At 51.5% G+C, this 18,424-nt stretch overlaps 2 protein-coding genes across 3 annotated transcripts in view; one reads left to right on the forward strand and one right to left on the reverse strand.

The window, feature by feature from the left end:
* Ssbp3 (single stranded DNA binding protein 3) overlaps nt 1-1,835 on the forward strand; it is a gene marked incomplete at its 5' end in the record, with an annotated part of 148,192 nt that extends 146,357 nt beyond the window's left edge. For both annotated transcript variants that reach the window (XM_005398528.2, XM_013521664.1), the window contains 1 exon segment: nt 121-1,835. In XM_005398528.2, the coding sequence (XP_005398585.2) occupies nt 121-150 (30 nt within the window).
* Nucleotides 1,836-4,930: 3,095 nt separating this feature from the next.
* Nucleotides 4,931-18,321, reverse strand: Mrpl37 (mitochondrial ribosomal protein L37). The gene is made up of 7 exons (XM_005398529.2): nt 17,899-18,321; nt 14,190-14,373; nt 13,981-14,096; nt 10,979-11,164; nt 9,163-9,320; nt 6,186-6,389; nt 4,931-5,130 (listed from the first exon to the last, which is right to left on the reverse strand). Exons 1-7 carry the CDS (start codon nt 18,242-18,244, stop codon nt 5,053-5,055), a joined length of 1,272 nt encoding a protein of 423 aa, XP_005398586.1. The 5' UTR covers nt 18,245-18,321; the 3' UTR covers nt 4,931-5,052.
* Nucleotides 18,322-18,424: the final 103 nt, after the last annotated feature.

Consider the following 18,424-nt stretch of genomic DNA (forward strand, 5'->3'; position numbering starts at 1 on the left):
TCCTGGTCCTCCCGGCCCCTCATCCACTGACTGCCACCCTGCACCCTCAGCCTGCGCGTTCGAGCTCTGTGCACCTGTGGCCTGCACGTGACGTCTCTCTTCTCTGCTTCTCCTCTCCAGTATTCTCCAAGCATGACGATGAGTGTGTGACCCCCTTCTCCAGGAAGCTGAGAGAGCCAGCCTTGCAGGCGGGAAGATACCAGGAATTATGCAAGAAGTGAGGTGTCATTACCAGGAGCTGGGGAGGGCGCCTCCCCACTCTCCTCAACCCTCTCCTCCACATCCCACCTTCCCCAATTTTAGTTTCATGCAATAAAAAGGCTGAACTTTTTATTCCATAAAACATGAAGGACAAAACTCAAAAATATATTTCAAGTCAACGACCTGGAAAACCCCCACCCCTTGCCCTTTCCCAAAAGGAACTTTTCTGTACATGACACTTTTTTGTTGTTGTTTTTTGTTTGTTTGTTTGGGGTTTTACTGTTGCTGGGATTTTTTTTTTTTTTTTTTTTAAATTTGTTTTCAGGAGGGATTTCTTTGGGAAAAAATTTTAAAAATGGAAGCTTCTAGCAAGCCCCCCACCTCAGCCAGCCTCTTGCTTTCTTTAAAAAAAAAAAAAAAAAAGGAAAAAAGAAGAAAAGAAACCACAAGCCCTGCTGTCTATCTGCCCCCAAGCCCTACCACCAGGAAAGCTAGTCTAGGTGTGAGATGCCACACTGTCTTTGTAGCCATCTAAAAATAATAATAATGAACTGGACAGTTTACAATCCGTAGTTTCTTTAAAAAAGCCTTTTGGGGAAGGAAACGAAAGGAAGCCGCCCTTCTCTGCTTGGGGATTTCGGTTTGTGGGACAGCAGGGGCGGACAGGAACCTGCTTTGTTTTGGCCTTGCTGGCAACAGCAGCACACCTGGACCTCTGGACACAGCCCATCCTGTGGCCCCTGACCGACCTCCTCCGGGACTCCTGTGGTCGCCGCTGCTGTGACCTGACCGGCGCATGCACTGTGTCCCCAGGACGGCCTCCTCTCCCTCCTGGGCCTCCTTCCTGGCCGCCGCCTCCAGGCCTCCGCAGCCGTGCCCTGGCCTCCCAGCGAGAATCCTGCCCGCCGGGTGGTGGCCCTGAGCAGAGCAGGTGAGGCCACCACCAACAGGATGGCTATGACCTGGGACTTGGAAACCACGACCTCTGCGTTCTGGGCCCGAGATATTGCATTGTCGCTCTGTGCACAGGCAGGGTGGGCTGGAATCTGGGTTTCTTTCTTTTTTTTCCTCCTTTTTTCTCTCCTCTTTATTTGCCCTCCTTTCTCAAAGATGGGCTGTTGACCAGAATTGCTCTGTAAATGCTTGGAACTGGATGGAAGACTTCAGCATAGCTGTGGGGGGTGGGGGGGAGCACCAGAAACCAAACAGACGTGCTGTTTCCAGTCCTGTTTTTATTTTCAAAAACCGATGAACCCGACGGTGGAGCCTATCCCCTCCTAGGAGGGGTGACTCATGACACCTCACCCCCCTGGAAACCTTTGTGTCTCGCCCTGGAAGACACCAAATTCTTTGTACATTTACACTCCCCTCTCCTCCTCCCTACCCCTGTAGCTGGTCTTTGTTTTATTACCGCCCCTTTCTGATCCATGTATATCATATTATGTGAGATACCATCTGCCTGAAAAAAGACCTTGTGCGGATTATTGGGAACATTGTAGCTGTTTCTGTGTTTTTTCTTACCTTGTAGTCTGGTTCTGAATTACGAGAGGAAAAAAAAAGTAATTATGATACATTGTAGTTTGTGTACGATATATGTTGATAACGTTTTATTAAAGGGACATCTTTTTTCCGCAGCCCTTCCTGACATGTTTGGGGAACGTGGGTTGGAGTTTATGATACTGATCACAGAATGCAAGGTGGCTCTTGGGGCACCAAGTGTTTGTTCCTGGCATGAACAAGATTCTGTTTTGTTTCTGGTATCTGCCTTCTCCCTGGGCAAACTTGGTCCAGATTTTTTGGAGAGTCGTAGGCCTTTGGGGAAGGTGTGCTGGGAGGCGTGGGGCCATGGATCTTGCTTCAGATAGCCTGAGAGCCAGCTTCCGTTTCTCAAGTCTTGCAAATAGTTCCCCATTGTGTCTCCGCCTCCCATCCCATACTAGGGTCTGATCCCAGGGCCTTTGTGTTGAGCTACATCCCCACGATCCTTCCCCATAAATCTGAGACAGCAGCTCACGAAGTTGCCCAGGCTGGGCCTGAACTTGGAATCTTCCTGCCTCAGGCTCCTAGAACGTCAGCATTCTGGGAGTGTGCCACTATGCCCAGCGCTCTGGTTCTGGAATTAGAGCTTCCTGCTGCCGTGCTTTCTGTGGGAATTAAGGGGCCAGGATGGCCCTGTGCTGACCCCCCGCCTCCTCCCCTCGGGGAGCACTCTGTGCCTTGCAAAGATCCCCGGACTGGCGAGCCTGGTGTGTAGAGGACTGCGGGGTTGATGGGAGGGTCTGTGGGTGCTGAGCCACTAGGAGTTCTTGTTTACTCCCAAAGCAATAGAGAGCCTGGAAAGATTTTCAGAGTAGCACAGACTGAGCTGGAGTGAGAGAAAGTGCTGGGTGGAGCCATTCCCAGCTGCCACACAGGCAAGACACGCTGAGCTGGGGCAAGGCGAGCAGCCAGGGGCAGGGTTTAGAAAGGAGGGCCAGAGTGCTGGGGACCCCATTCCAGACCCAGCGGGGTTAGAGAAGGCAGTGCGGGGTGTCCGGGCTGCAAAGCCAGATCTTACCTTTGCCACTACCTGCTAGGTGGCCTTGGCCGGTTAATTTACGTCTCTGCCTCAGTTTCCTCCTCTAAGTGGGGGCAGTGGCTTACCTGCCTCGTGGGGTTGGGAAGTGTTCAGCTTGGCAGGCAGTGAAACCCGGGGTTTGCTGCCGGTGATGCTGCTGATGGGGCAGGGCATGTGTCTGGCATGGGATTTGCAACTCCACCTGATCCTGACCTCACCAGGAACAGGTTTCCTCAGGCTTTTCCTTGGTGTAGACACCTTGGAACCATTGGGAACATCCCCGTTGGACAGGTGAGACTTGGCCATGTCTGCCCCATGGCCTTGTGCGCCTGCTGCACACCCAGGAGCTGGGGAGGATGGGACATGCACTCACGGCCTGTGCCGCTTGTGTTCCTGCATCAGGGGTTGGGTACAGACGGGCTGGGCCATGGGGGCACTGGTAGAGAATGAGGGGCCCCCTGGAAGAAGCCCCACCCGCCACCTGGGTCCTCCAGGGGCCTCCTGGTTCCCTTCACAACACAGGTGGCCCTGGAGAGGCTTGCTCGGGTGGCTTCTCTGAGGCCAGGCCTTTGGACAGGACTGATTCTTGGTCCTCCAAGTGTCTTCACTGCCCAGCCCCCGCCTAAGAGATGCAGGGGCCGCCAGGGCTCTGCACTGAGCCAGCATGAGCGCCCCGGAGGAGGGAGTCCTGCCCAGCCCTCCTCAAGCAAGGGCTTCCGCTCACCCGGGCGGGCGAGCAGCCCAGGCCATGGCTCCTGTAGCAAGGCTCTGCACAGCCACTGCTTCCCTCTGCTCCTCAGGCAGACGGGCTGCTGATGCGGCCTGACAAAACTGGGTTTCTTTCTGCTGCGGCTGTGGCCTCTCAGCCTGCCTGAGTGACGAGAAGCCCACCCCAGCCCCCATGGTGGTGTTGGGGGTGTCGCCCCAAGATCCCATGGACTCCAGAAGGCAGGGCCCAGGGCGCCCCAGAGCTTGGATACAGGGACTGGGCAGGGAGGCAGATGGAGCAGAACTGCAGGTGCAGCTGGCTCAGCCCCTTTGGGCTCCTCCCTGAGCAACAGCTCTCACTGAAAAGGGGGAGCGGGGAGGCGGCTGACTGGACTTAGGACGGGGGCTGGGGCGGGAAATGAACCACGCAGAGGCAGGGCACAGAAAGTAAATGTCTGTCAAGCTGCCAGCGCTGGCCCTTCCCTCCACGGAGCCCAAGCCCTTGGTAGCTACCGTCTGGACATCCAGCCACCTCTGGGTTCCCTACCCTGCTCTGTCCTGCTAGTGCACACAGCTCGTTCCTGAGCCTGCAGACTCTTTCCTCTCCCGCTGTCCTCGCGGGTGGGCCAAGCAGCTCTTGGTGCTGCACAGTAGCAGAGTGCAGCCCCAGAAGCATGGCCGCGCCTTCTGGGGACCAGGGAGATGCCGCAGCTTACAAGGCATTCTGGAAGGGCATTTGAGCTGGGTTCCACAGGGTAAGCTGGAAGGCGCAGTGAGGGCAGACTCCCAGGTGGGCAGAACTCCAGAGCTGTGCACAGCTGATGTTTGTGCTGCCCTTCAAGATCTGCAGCAGGGAACCTCAGGTTTTTGCTCCTCAGCCCCAACTTGTGCCAGGGTTCCAGTGTGGCCTTGCTGGGGAGGAGACCCTTGGAGACCAAGGTGGGGTGTCCACAATCTGGAGGAGCTGGCCATGCTCCCCATGCCTCCAAGTAGCCCCTGGACCTTGCACAAGGCCCCTGGAGCCTCACACCTACCAGGCCGTGGAGACTTTCCTGACTTGAGATGGTACACAGGCCCTCACCATAAAGCTGGGTGAAGACAAACATGATGCCAAAGTGTGTGGCATCGACACATGGCATCTGGCCAGGACCTGATGACACTGGAACGAGCAGAGGGCATGTGACCTGGGGTGCTCAGCTCATCTAGCAGGAAACTAGTGGGGGATCTGCCCTGAATACTCTGCTCAGATCCCCACAGGCACCGTGTGTAGTCCAGCAAGAGCTCGGCACCGTGTGGGGCATCCTGTGAGGCAGGCATGGTCTTAAAGGTCACACTGGACCAGTTTCAGGTGAAGAAATGGAAACTCAGGATGAGCTCAGCCAGGTCACGATGTGCGCTGAGGCACCATGGCCTGCAGTTGTGCAGGGACAACGTGGCACCGCACTCACACCTACACAGATCCAGTGCAGCCAAGGGCTGTTTATTCCCAAGGAAAACACCAGGCTGAGTGGGCACAGAGGTCCCAGGGACCACCCAGAATGCGGGCTCCTCGGAGGGAGAGGCGTCAGTGTTCAGAATGTCCTTGCTTATGCAGCGTCGTGCAGGTACAGGGCTAAGAACTTCCTGAAGGTCTCTGGCTGGAAATCAACTGGCCCAACCGGCTCCTGGAAACAACAGAGCCCATTAGGACGCTGTACTAGGTTTAACGGTAGCAATTAAAATCAGTTGGTTGCAGGTCAATCTGCAGTACCTGGATAATCATTCCCTTTCCTATGCTCCCTTTTAAGCACCAAGAAGGGTCGTAAGCAGCTGGCACTGAGGAGGGAGTGAGCGACAGTTGCCAGGAGGCCAGGAAGCACTCCTCAGGTCATTCACCGGCACAGCCCCTCCCTAAGCCCCCTCACTGCAGCTGCAGGACAAGTGCTCTGCTGCCTGCAGTCCCAGCTCACACCACATCATGCACTGGATGCCTGGGGCCCTGTGCAGGAGGCAGCAGTGTATGAATCTGTTCCTCAAACAGCTGACAGGTGCTCAGATAGAAGCAAAGGTGACAGATCCCACCGCAGAGTCGGGGAAAGAGCTACAAGTCAGGGGAAATGACCAGTTCACTGGCTTGCACACATGGGAGGGCAGGAATGGGCCAGAAAGAAAAACAACAGGAAAGCCTCAGCAGCACACGCTAGTGCAGAGGGGCGCGAATGACGGCAGCAGGGTGAGGGCTGGGCTGCAGCCCAGGCTCAGGGCAATGGTGCGACAGCAGGAGCTGCAGCTTCAGGGCGAACTGGGAGCCAACCGACCAGACCACAGGCCCAGTGCTGAGTTCAAATTCTGGAAGGAAGAGGCTGGAGGGAGAGGACCTGAAAACAGGGAGGGACGGAGAATAAGAACAGAGAGGCGGAGCAGGCTGGTGTGCCCAGGCAGAGTGGTGACAGGGTCTCGGAAGAGAAACCATGCTGGCATGCTGAGGGACTGCTCACAGAAGCGATGAGGACAGTGTTCAAAGGCCCCACAACTCCACTTAGCAACTGTGCTCAGGCCCCGCGGGACACCACTGGGCACCGCCCAGCAGCACCCTCGGCCATCACACCTCGGGTCCAGCGTGCCAGACTAGGACAGTGCCGCGGCGGGCCCTCCTCCCTCAGCGTCTGCAGCCCCCCAGCGCTCTGGGACTGCAGATCCTCCCAGATCCAACCGCCCAGCTGGAGACAGCTGCACTCACCACCACCACCTTCTTTCTGATCACCGGGAGACACCAGAAGTGCCGATAGAGGAGCTGGTCCGACTCCAACCAGACCAAGTTCTTGATGCCCTCGTTTGAGGCCAGATCCGTGGTGTTCAACTGCAGCACCAGGAACTGGAAAACACGTCCATCCGTGCCCACGCTCTGCACAACCACGGGCCGCTCCAAGACCTTGTTGTCATTCTGAGAGGAAAAGGGACAAGTAAAAGCTCAGAAACCATGGAGTGCGAGGAGCAGCACTGACCAGGCGGCCTCTCATTCTGCCCTACCACCCACTTGCTCCCATTTTATGGCTTCGCCCTGGGGCAAGAGGCGCCCAGGGCCCTGTCTGCCTCTGTCTGGCCTCCTGTACCTCACAGCCCCAGGAAGCTGGATGGTTCAACCTGAGCACAGGAAACTAAGAGTTCCCGCCACGCAAGGCAGTTCCTGGCCACAGAGCTTGGGCAGGTGAACTGGGAGGTTAATGACAATCTTGCAAGTTCAAGGCAACAACAGTGACATCAACTATCAACTGTCCTCCTGGAGGACTGCCACTCAGTTCTCATTCCATTTGACAGATGAGGAAACTGAGATTCACCGAGGTAAAATGACTTGTCAGAAGTCACAAAGATGTGTCATTGGAACCTAAGTAGCTCAGACACCTTGCTCCCAAGTGCCCCACACCCTGATCTGTCTGTACTAGCCACCAGTCGCTTGAGCTTCATGCTCTGACTGCAACTCAGAACGGGCCATGTTCCTGCAGTGTCCACTGAAGCCATGTGGCCCAGGATTTCATCAGCCAAGTCTTCCAGCTAGTGGTACCTCATCGTCACACTGAAAGCACATACTGAAGGTGTCCTGGGCATAGGCATCTCGCCAGGATTTCTACTCTCACAAATCTAGAGGCACATTCCCACTTAACAGATAAGGAGACTGAGGTCCTAGAGGTGGCATAACTTGCTCCAGGTCACCCATGAGGTATGAGCCAGGATCAAACCTAGGCTCAAAGTCAGTGACATCACTTAAAGCCCTACTGTTCTGACTGGTCCCTGGTGTTCTGAGGTATCTGACAGCAGCACCTCTCGTTCTCAGCAGTGGCCCTGTTTGGATGATAAATCGCCTGGTCAACCTATAGCGACTTTGCAGCAATCCCATTAGGTAAATGCTACTTTTTGGACAAAGACCAAAAGTGCAGGCCCCATGAAGCAGGGCAACCCTGATTTAAAATGCCGCTGCCGTCTCCCCTCCGGGGTTGATCTGACGTTAGGCATAACTAATGGCAGACCTCAGCATGGGTCACACCAGGGCTGCTGGCCTTAGAAATACCTGTTCTTAGCTCCATGAAAGATAAATAAAAAGAAAAGTACCTGTAAGTGTTAGCTGAGAATTCTGTATTGACTCTTATCTCCTCTACCGATCAATAAAACTGCAGGTAGTACATAAATTTCTCAGCAATTTTACCTTTTACATGGAGGCTCTTCCCATAATTGCTCAACTTCACATCCCCAGGAACAAATTGTACCTAGAGGGGGTGGAAGAGGCCTCCTTTCCTACCCAACTGGGTGGCAATTAGTGGCTGCACTGCTATCCAGGCTGTGTTGGCAATGCTAGTGCAGAAGCTACAATGAGCCCCGGGCCCCAGGTGTGGCCTGTGACCACCTCCTCCCACTGCCCAAGCTGGGAGGCAGCATACTCTTTAAAGGTGGAGGGAGCCTTGCTTTCCCACTCAGTAGCTATGGGATCTCTGGCAGATTCTAAGCTTCCACAGCCTTCACAAAGTGTAAGAGAACAGGAATAAAGCTGGCCTTCTGAGGATCAGAAAGACACAGGTCATATAAAGATGTACAGCTGCTAATGACCCCTAACCTATACTGGGATTGGATCTAAGCAAGTACTCTTCCACTCAGCTATCCTCCCAGGCAACCTGCTAATCTCTTAGCTGTGTGACCTTTAGCAAGTTACCTCGCCTCTCTGGGCCTCCGTCTCCTTGTGTGCAAAGTGAAGCCTACTGCATCTGTCACATGGGACTGGTTTCTAGGAGTAAATCACACTATGGTCCTCAAATTTTAGTGCAGAGTTTTCAAGCTTGGGGTTGTATCAGCTTTACCTAGCAGAGGGGTTTGTTTAAACACTGAGTTCTGAGCAAAAGCCCAGGGCCTCTGATGCAGCAGGCCTACCTGCATTTCCAACATGCTCCCAGATGAGGCTCCTACATTTTGAAAACCACTAGTATCAAGAACCCTGATCAATGCCTAGGACACAGTAGATGCCCAATACAGGCAAAGTCCAGTCTACTCCCACCCCAACTACATCTCCCAACCCCGCCTAGTGCCAGACCAAGGAGCACGGAAACACTGTGGCAAGAATTTCCTCCCACTTGCGGATAGCCTGAGGCTCCCCAGTGGCACCTCAGTGCCCTCCCCCAGGCCTGCTGAGGGCTCCTATGTGGCTCTCCCTTCCGTGGAGGCCGTTGTTCCTGGGATGGGCTTCAACCACTCAGCCTCCATTCTATACCACCTAGGTCCTGGGCCCCCGTCTAGGACTGAGGTACCACCCAGCAGCATCTCAGGTCCCTAGAAGCCAGCCTGGGCTGGCAGGCAGGGCCAGGACACTGATGCCGATGGAGCCACCTCAGCTGAGACGCTGCAGTGCAGGGCGGTGTGCTGAGCACTGGAAACTGAGGCTTCAGGGTGGATGACACTTTGTGCCATCCTCACCCGCCACTCACTGCTGCTGAGCTCCATGTGATCCCGGGGCATAATCTGGAAACTGAGCCCACTGACACCTTGTGGGCTGTGTCTGGGAAAAGCAGAGATGAGCAGCTGGCCCCACAGAGATAAATGCATCTCCACGGGGCCTGGGGCAGCCCTTCTCCCTAAGATTCTTCCGCGCCCTCTCCCTACTCTGAGCAACATCCCGAAGGCAGGAAACCAACACAGCAGAGCAGCCCAGCAGTCTTCCCCACATACGTACGTACCCCATAGAGGAGCCGCGCCTGTGCCAGGGCACTGCCAAAAGCAAACAGGATCATCTTGGCCCGCAACTGCTCTGGATGAAAGCGGTGTCGCCTACGGTTGGCTGTCTCCAGGAAATACAGGGTGTGGGGATGCGGGTAGGGATAGCCCTCCTGGAACCCTGCAAGACAGACCCACAGGTGATAAGCCAGCCTGCGTGGAGGCGCAGATTCCCTCAGGTGGGCACTACCCTCGTACTGCGTGGTGGCAGACTGTGGCTGTGGGCCACACACTGCCTGCCACCTACTTTCATAAACACTGTTTCTTCTGTCACATATCACTCCCTTTCATGTCTCCTGGTAGCTGTGAGAGACCACATGTGGCCTGGGAGACCTAAAATGGTTGCTATTTGGCTCTTCACAGAAGACGGCCGCCAACCTATGACGGGCGCTTCTGCCATGCCCACTCTAACTACAGCCTGCCTCTCAGTCAAGCACCTGGACGACAGTGACATTAGGAGACGCATAACCGGAGGGCTGCGGTCCCTATTCAAAGAGTACCGATCATTTGCAAGATTCAGAACTTTAGCGTCAGTAACAACGACTTGCCTCAGACCTCACAAGTCATCAAAACTGAGCACTTGCTTCCCTCAGCCACAGCCCTGCCAGCCCTGACTGTCCCCTGCTGTAGTCAGGAGTAAACCCTGGGGAGGGTGGTGCTTCTACAATGGGTGACCAGGGTCAGTGAATAGGGTAAAAGGCGAAGAGGCTGGGAAGTACGAGCTCTGAAAATCCCCAAGGGGAACACCAGCCCAGTGTCGCAGCTTTCCTGTGGGCCTTGGTCCTCAGGGCTGCTCTGCTACTCCGCACTCACTGGGAGCCAGGCTCTAAGTCAGGAGCCAGGAGCAGGGCCTAAGCTGAGCCTGCCATCGTCTCTGGGAGCTCAGTCCAGAGGGGCGGAGGCAGGAAGAGATCACATCTAGATCCAAGGTGACTCGGGGTGCTGTGGGGAGACAGACACAGGGCCCCAATGAGACGGAGCACAGCTTTCCTGGGAGGAAGCGAGGCGCTGGCAAGCTGCAGGCAATAGGGGACAAAGGGACCAGAGTGCAGCACAGGGAAGAGATGTGCAAAGCCCAGTGGAGACAAAGGGCATGAGGTTGAAGGAGCAGCTGAAACGAAGGGGGAAGGAGGCGAGGGAAAGATGAGGGTGGAGACAGAAGAGGGGGTTGTGAAGGCCAGCACGGGAGAGTAAGGAGAACACACCACACCCACAGGCAGCGGGTGGTGGCACGGAGGGGTGGAAGGCTAAGCTGCTGTCTTGGAACTATCAGCTAGAAGGAATGGAGCAAACAGCCAGGTTACACTGACCAGTCGGGGAGTGTAGCAGCGAGGCGGGAGAGGGTTAGGAGGAAGCCTACAGCTCGTGAGGGAGCGGTGTGCTGGGCAGCTCCTTCCTGGAGCAGTGGAGCTTTGTGGGATAGCATTTAGTGACAGAGCCCTATGCAAGGGCCGGGCAGGAAGGCAGAGGGTACGGGATTCATAGGACCTACAAATAAAGGAGAGGCCTTGATCAGACGCCCCTCAAACCACCATTTAAACTCCGATGTCACAAAGTTACTTCTTAGGCCTCAAATGCAAAGTCAGCCTTTGAGCAAACCGCTCCCTCCTCAGCCACCGTCTTCTTGATAACAGCATCTGCTGATCAAGCTGCTGGCCACACAGATCCTAGAACACAAAGTGCCTGGCACCTGCTAAGCTCTCAGAAGATCCCTTCCCTTTGGAAAAAACATGTCCCTCATCTCCACGCAGTGTACAAATAAAAGGCTTTGCTTCTTACCTGTATCATTCTTCACGTCATACACATTGCATTCCTGAAGATCAATCACAGGGGATATGGGATAGAAAGTCTCCAAAACATGATTCTGAGTGGCTTCAACCTCCTCTCTGGAGGCGATGGGGGGCAGAGGATCCTTGGCACTCAGTCGGGTGCCACTAGTACCTCGGACCTGAAGGAGAACAGACTCTAGAAGGGGGAAAAGATGATTAGTCCAACCTAGCCTCAAATTTTCCTCAGCTCAGCAGAATCTGCGGCTTTCAGAGCCCCTGCACCTCAGGTCTGTGACGGCTCTTTTAGATGACTGGCCAACCCCAAACTCAGGACTCAGTGACAGAATGTCAGTCCAGGGGTGCTTGGGGAGGAGGGGAGGCAGTGTACTCTTCTTCCTGTGTTCCCTGAGGCCTAGGGATCCCCGGGCGTCTGAGCTGCCCCACACGTCTTCCCAACTACCAGCTCTAAGCAAGGGACCTGACATGAAGGACAGCCACTCTCTGCTCTCATAGTGCTCACCAGGAGACAAATGCTATAGCAACAAGTAGGAGCCAGACTCAGACACAGCTCAGGTGAGAAGACGGGCCTTCTCTGGGGGTCCTGGGGAGGAGCATCCTGAAAAAAGCAGTGCCTTAAAACCAGGCATCTGACCAGGCCTGGTGGCACATGCCTATAATCCCAGCTACTCGGGAAGCTGAAGCAGGAGACTCTCAAGTTTGAGGCCAGCCCAGAAAACTTAGCAAGATCCTATCTCAAAATAAAAATAGAAAGGGCTAGGGATGTAGTTCAGTGCTCCTTCGGTACAATCTCTAGTATTGGAAAAAAAAAAAAAAAAGATGGAAAGAGCAGGGTTTCTCAACCTGGGCACTATCCACACTTCAGACCAGGTAATTTTTTGGTGAGGGGAGCTGTCCCGTGCACTGTAAGGTGTGTGGCAGCAGCCCTGGCTTTAACCAGTAACATCCTTCCCCATCCAAGGCACGACAATCAAAAATCTTTCCAGATACTGCCACATGTCCCCTAGAGGATAAAACTGTTCTGGCTGAAAACCTACGAAGTAGGCATCTGCCAGGCAGGGAAAGGAGAAAAGTGTTCAAGTGAAGGGGGAGTAACACCAGCAACGCCAGGGAGAAACATATCCACATGGCCACAGCGTGACACGGCAGGGAAGGTGGGATGGGGAGAAGTGCTGGGACCAAAGGAGAGGAGAGGCCACGTCACCCAGCAGGGGCTGGGGGTGAACACTGGGCCAAATCCTTGTGCAGGTCAGATGTACATACATGTCACAGGGCTGCAGGTGGCCTGCAGAAACAAGCTCAAGACTCACGACACAGGGAGCATGTACGGCTGCCCCTCAGGGTTCCCGCAGGAGACCACCAGCAGACAAAATGCGCCTGGTAAGGTTCCTTGAGCATGACCTGCAGACCTCCATGGAGACACACCTTACTCTGCAGAAATAAGTCAGCTCACACTGTGGACATAATGGGTCAGGCCTGGTTTTCTTTTCTTTTTTTGAGATAAGATTTCACTATGTAGTTTGGGCTGGCCTTGAACTTACAACACGGCCCAGGCTGGCTTCAAACTCATAGTAATTCTCCTGTCTCAGCCTCTGGAGTGCTGGAATTATAGTCGTGGGCCACCATGCCTAGCTAAGTCTGGTCTTATAAGCCTAAAAATCAGTTTGGTCAACAATACTGCCATTTAATTAGTGCACAGCTTCCCTTATTGGGAAAAAAACGGACATAACATCTGTGGACTGATAAACCTTGGTCTGCTTGTTAAAATACATCATCATCACACCTCAAGATTAGCTTCCAAAGCATTTCTTGTTTCCTCACATAAAATTTGCAAGGAACATAAATGTGCCTGGACCTCTCCTAACCTTGGGTTTTACATTCTCCCCACAGACCTCTAATGTGGTTACTGATTCAATTCCCTCCATATCCCTTGACTAGTGACAGCTCCAAATGGGGCAGTTTAATTAGAGGTGATACTTGATGATGGGCCAAAAAGGACTCCTCCATTAATGAGGTGCACTAATTTCCTTAGTGGTGCCATTGCCTCTTCAAGGCTGACTCCTTGCCAGGAAGTGCATATGCAAAGGGGCGAGCTGGAGAAATCTGACCAAATAGATGCCCCGAAGTCCCAGATCACTCCACAGCTGGTTTCCTGGCTCTAGGACTCCACCCCTGAGAACACCTGTGTCCTCTGACATCCCTGCAACATCAGAGAGCTGGTATTTGTTTACCAACACTTCAGTCAGTTCCTACTGTGTACCACGACCTGTGAGACACCGCGGACAAAAGGAGTAAGACATGGGTCCTGCCATCAGGAGTTCACAGACAGAAAGCTCAGGGAGGCAGAAAAGCCACTGGGCAGGTGCAGCAGAGTGTGATAAGCATTATGGGAGCATAAGGAGCACCCAGGGGGAACACAAAGCCAGCCTGGACTCCAAGGGAAGGGGCTCAAGCTGAGTCTTGCAGTCAAGTACAATTTGGTCACAGGAAGAAACAGAAAAGAGCATTCGAGATGGAAAAGTTGGGATAACTTAGGTGTGAGGAGAAGATAAGACTAGACAGACTAGGCCAAATCAGACAGCCTTATAGACTATGTAAATGGTTTCAGCTACTGGGAGATGGTGAAGGATTTGAACTGAGGAAGACACATACAAAGAGCTGCACTATTGCAAGGCTACTTTAGTAGCTAATGTTCAGCACGGATTTGGAAGAGTGAACAATTCAATATGCTTTATTTCCTTATCTTCAGCATTTAGGCACTCCCAAGCTCATTGTGGCACAGGTTAGCTGTTAATGATTGAATCAACAATCTCAGAAAATGATTCAAAATTAAAATGTAGGGCTATAACTAATGATACTCACGATGTACCTGAGCCTAAAAAAACAGGTCATGAAAGAGCAGAGAAGTATTTGGGAGAAAGGATGTGGCGGCAGAGCTGAGGGTAAAAACGTAAAGAAACAGATCAAGACTTTCTGCTGTACAAGATGACCCACCTCGACTCCACGTCGCAGATAATGAGTAGTTTTTGGCACAAATCCGCCTGGACAGAGAAGGGTGCTTGAGAATCTGGGATTTACACAGCTGAATCAGGTTGTCCACAATGATTGGGCTTGGAGAAAAGACAAGACATTTGGGGGCTTAAGTAACAGGCTGACTCCAAGACCCACCAATCAGAAATCCTATTTACTTAGGGGACACTTACCAGTAAGTCTCTCTCTTGGGGATGTCCTCCGTGGAATGCCAGAGGCGGGCATGAGAGATAATGTTCAGAACACGCTCATCTTGGTTCTCTACGTGGTTCTGTGGGTCATCAACAAGGCTGAGAACTTTCTCAGGAAGGCCTTCTATTAACTTGGTCTTGGTAAGCCAGAGAGCCTGCTTCACTCCTTCAGGGTAATCAGCATAAAGCAACAAAAAGAGAAGCTGATTAAGAGATGCTCATGTTGGCCACATAGCATCATGTAGAAAAAGCTGCTTCAAGAGAGGCCTGGATTTGTTTTGGGACACCTATGTGGACAGCATCAGAAGAACTAGAAGCCAGGGAAATCAGATTTCAACTCAACTTCAAGAACGACCACCTACTTCAAGATGGTGAAGTTAGTCGACTGAGGTATTAAGCACTTGCCACATTCAAACAGGAACTAAGACAGCTGAGGTTATATGGCCGAATTCTGCAGGAGGCAGACAAACTGGAGACTATGGGATTACATGATGGATGTCAAAGATTCCTATGAGGCCATGCATGGTGACTCATGCCTGTAATTCCAGCACTTTGTAGGCTGAGGCAGGTGGAACACTGGGATTTTAAAGCCAGCATGGACTACACAGTGAGTTCCAGGTCAGCCTGAACTACATAGTGAGACCCTGCCCACACCTCCCAAAAAAGAAAGATTCCTCCTATGAATCTATACTCCAGCTCCAACTAAAAAAACCCAACATACCTCATTTATTAAATGTGAGTCTAGGAGTAGACCTGTATTACCTTATCAAGCAAAAGCAACTTTTGGAATTAATGAGAATCACTTTTAGATCTTCATGAATAATTTAAGGATCCCAGAGTTTGGGACCATGTACACAGATAATTTTTCACACCTTATTTAAATTAATCCTGATATTCTATAATGAACTATTTAATAAACAGATTTTTACATGAAGCAGCACTATGTAACATACTGCTATACTTGTCAAAAGAATCATACTAAGGATGTTCTATTCCTTACAGAGTGCTTTCTGAGACCTTCTGAACTTCTCGCTGGCCTTAGTACAGAAAGGTTGGGTTTCACTCCTGCATAGTGGCATATGCAAGTTCAAGGCCAGCAGGGGCTACACACTGAGTTCAGGACTGGCCTAAACTACATAATGAGACCCTGTCTCCAAAAAAAAAAAAAGGTTGGATATAGTGAATAAATGAAAATATTTTTCTCTATATTAGGGGTCAATAAATATTCTCTTAAAGGGCCAGACAGTAAATACTTTCAGCAGTCTCTAGTACAACTACTCACCCTTGTCAATGTAGCACAAAAGCAGCCACAAATAATAATTAACATGTGCACATGGTTGTAACCAATAAAACTTTATTTGCAAATACAGGGAGCTGGCCTAGTTAGCTGATCCCAGGTGTGTATTATTTGTTGCTCAGCAAGCACTCTACCACTGAGCTAAATCTCCAATCCTTACCTATGCCTAATTTAATTTGCTTATATTGTAAAGTATTTTTAAGTTCCCCAAAATATCTTTAAAGAAAAGATGGTGTATAAACTAAACTAGGTTCAATTTAGACTGACCCTTTAAACTTAAGAGAGCCTAGCTACTTTCAGTGGCATGAACTATGGCACCCAAATCTGACTTCCCTAAAGGAAAAACAGGCACAGCCCCAGAAACTAAGTTCTGATAAATAAATACACCAGTCTTCTACAGTCAGATGAAAATTAGTACTCCATCCTCTCTTTTCACTGATTATGCCTGTAAGTTCACAGGGGGCTGGGGACTACTTTGGTTGGCAGGCTACTATCTATCCCCGCTGGAAAAAAACCACTATTCTGACTCTGGGATACATCTTCATTCAAAAAGCTATGTCTGGGAATAAAGGGAGCCTTTGTAGGAAACACCTCAGGCAATTTCTCTTGTGGTAATAAATGAACAAGCAAGGACAGTGGCAAGACTGTTCACTTTAAGGCTCATAGGACGTCACACTAGAAATATAAATGTTTAGAAATGTTTACATTTGTGGTGCAGCAGAAAGAACCCTGGACTGGGAGTCAGGTAAACTGTGTTTTAGTGCTGCCACTGCCAATGTTCCTTAAACTTAGAAATGGGTAAAACATTAAGATTTTATGCTTCACTAGTACAATACATACTATGTAACAATCAGAGTTGCCACTTACTGAATGGCACCATCTACTCTATGCCAGTAGCTTTATCTACAATTTAGGATAGGACTTTATGAAATGAAGGAGAAAACGCAGGCCAAGGAATTTTTGCTTCCCATCACATACCTTGAAAGTGACAAAGCTGGAGGGATAACCTGAGTCTGTTTACCCTAAAATCCATAATCTCTTCCTTGTCTGAATAGGCTTCTCTATCTTGCAGTTTCATTACAGACATTATAAAACCTCTCTGTGGGTGGTGAAAGCATAGGATATAGGATGCATTTTCAGCCTAGTTAAGTGAATGTAATCTTAACTTCTTAAATACTGCTATCAGGGCCGGGGATATAGCTCAGTGGCACAAGTGCCTGCCTGGCAAGTGCAAGGTCCTGAGTTCGATTTCCGGTACTAAAAAAAAAAAAAATACTGCTACTGTATTCATCCACTTGGTATTCTGTTACAGGGTCACTCAAGGGTACCCAATCTTGCAAGTTCCTTCACAGCATCCTGTGAGGACCTGGAAAGTGTTTAACAGCTGGAAAAACAGCTGGCAGGAACAGGACTGAGTAGCTTAACAGACTGGCCAATTAACCAGTTTTTGCAAATTTAAGATTACTCTTACTTCCCAAATCCTGCCAGAGCTCTGTGTTTCCTAATTACCCTTGGAAAATACTACTCCTACTTACTTCAACCATTTTGTTTTTAAGACATGTCCTCCTCCCATCCTGATTTGGTGCAAAGATTGAGGGATGGGAAAACGAATTCTCAACAACACCCCTCCCCTCTACCTGGTCTCTTGTCCACTCTGGAAAACAATTTCTGATAATGCCCAAAAAAGACAGTCTTCTTTTGGCTTACGATTTCAATACGTTCTTAAGAGTGACAGAGGAACAGAAGTGGGTGAAAGTAAAGACTCTGATCCTTTCCTTGAAAACACCTCATCTCTGACCTTTGAAAAAGGACAATAACCTAGGAAATCGGAGTCGTAGACCTGCTTCAATACTAACCCACGGTGCACCTGTAAGAAAATCACTTCTTTTTTCTGACAATTAGCCACCCTGTAAAATGAGGTAACAAGGCTGGAAATTAAACCCTGTTTCTGCTGTCTCCTTTCACTATCATTTCCCTCTTTCTGTTTCTTAAGTGTACAGTTAAATCCCCAGCATGTCGACTACCACACCATTCATTTCATGGACTACCATGACTACCATTTCATGGACTACCATTCATGGACTACCACACCATTCATTTCACAGAACTGGAGTCTCAGGAAAGTCAGGAGTTGCCCAAAGTCACCCCGGGAGTTACAGCGGGGCTAGGCCTAGAAAGCAGGTCTTTTCACCGTGCAACTCTACTACTCCTTCCCTGAGAGCACAGCTCTCTACACCCCACCGACTCCTGACAACTCTCAGAAGACAGCCATCACTTCGACCCCATTTCGCCAGGAATCCGAGCTTCGCTATCTTGCCTAAAGACACTGGGGGCCTCAGGGGTCAGTGCGGGGCACAGGAACAAGGTTCCCTCCGTTACATCCTGGGGTCTCACCCTCGAGGAGACGGCAACGCTGGTGGAAGATGTAGCAAGGATGCTCCTTGTACAGCGGATGCTCGTGGATCGGAGGAGAGCGGTGAAACCTCGGGTGCTTCCAGCCGCGGTCCCAGGCCGGAAAGACCGGCCGCGCCAGCCCGGGCATGAAGTGCATCTTCCCAGCATAGGTGATGGGCTCCAGTCCGGGGATCTCATATACCCTGTCCAGCGGGGGAGGCCCAGGTTTCCTGGTAGAGCGCACGCCCCATTCGTACGCCCCGCGTCTCGGGATCCCACAGCCCCCAAAGCCGAGCTGTCCAGAGCCAAGGAAGGCCCGCTTTGCGGGCCCAGACGCCAACGCCATTCCGACCAAGTTTCCTCCAGACCTCTACCTGGACGCCGCCATCTTCCACCCCCCCGCAAGGCCTGCCGGGAACCAAAGGGGCTGGGCGGTGAGGCTTGTCTTGTGAGTGGCAGCCACTTCAACCAATCACAGTCAAGAATGCCTCGCCCTGTCCCCACCCCGCAAGCTTTTCTCATTTCA

The sequence above is a fragment of the Chinchilla lanigera genome, unplaced genomic scaffold (assembly GCF_000276665.1).
Source record: "Chinchilla lanigera isolate Chin_1 unplaced genomic scaffold, ChiLan1.0 scaffold00063, whole genome shotgun sequence".
In the NCBI taxonomy this organism is placed as follows: Eukaryota; Metazoa; Chordata; class Mammalia; order Rodentia; family Chinchillidae; genus Chinchilla; species Chinchilla lanigera.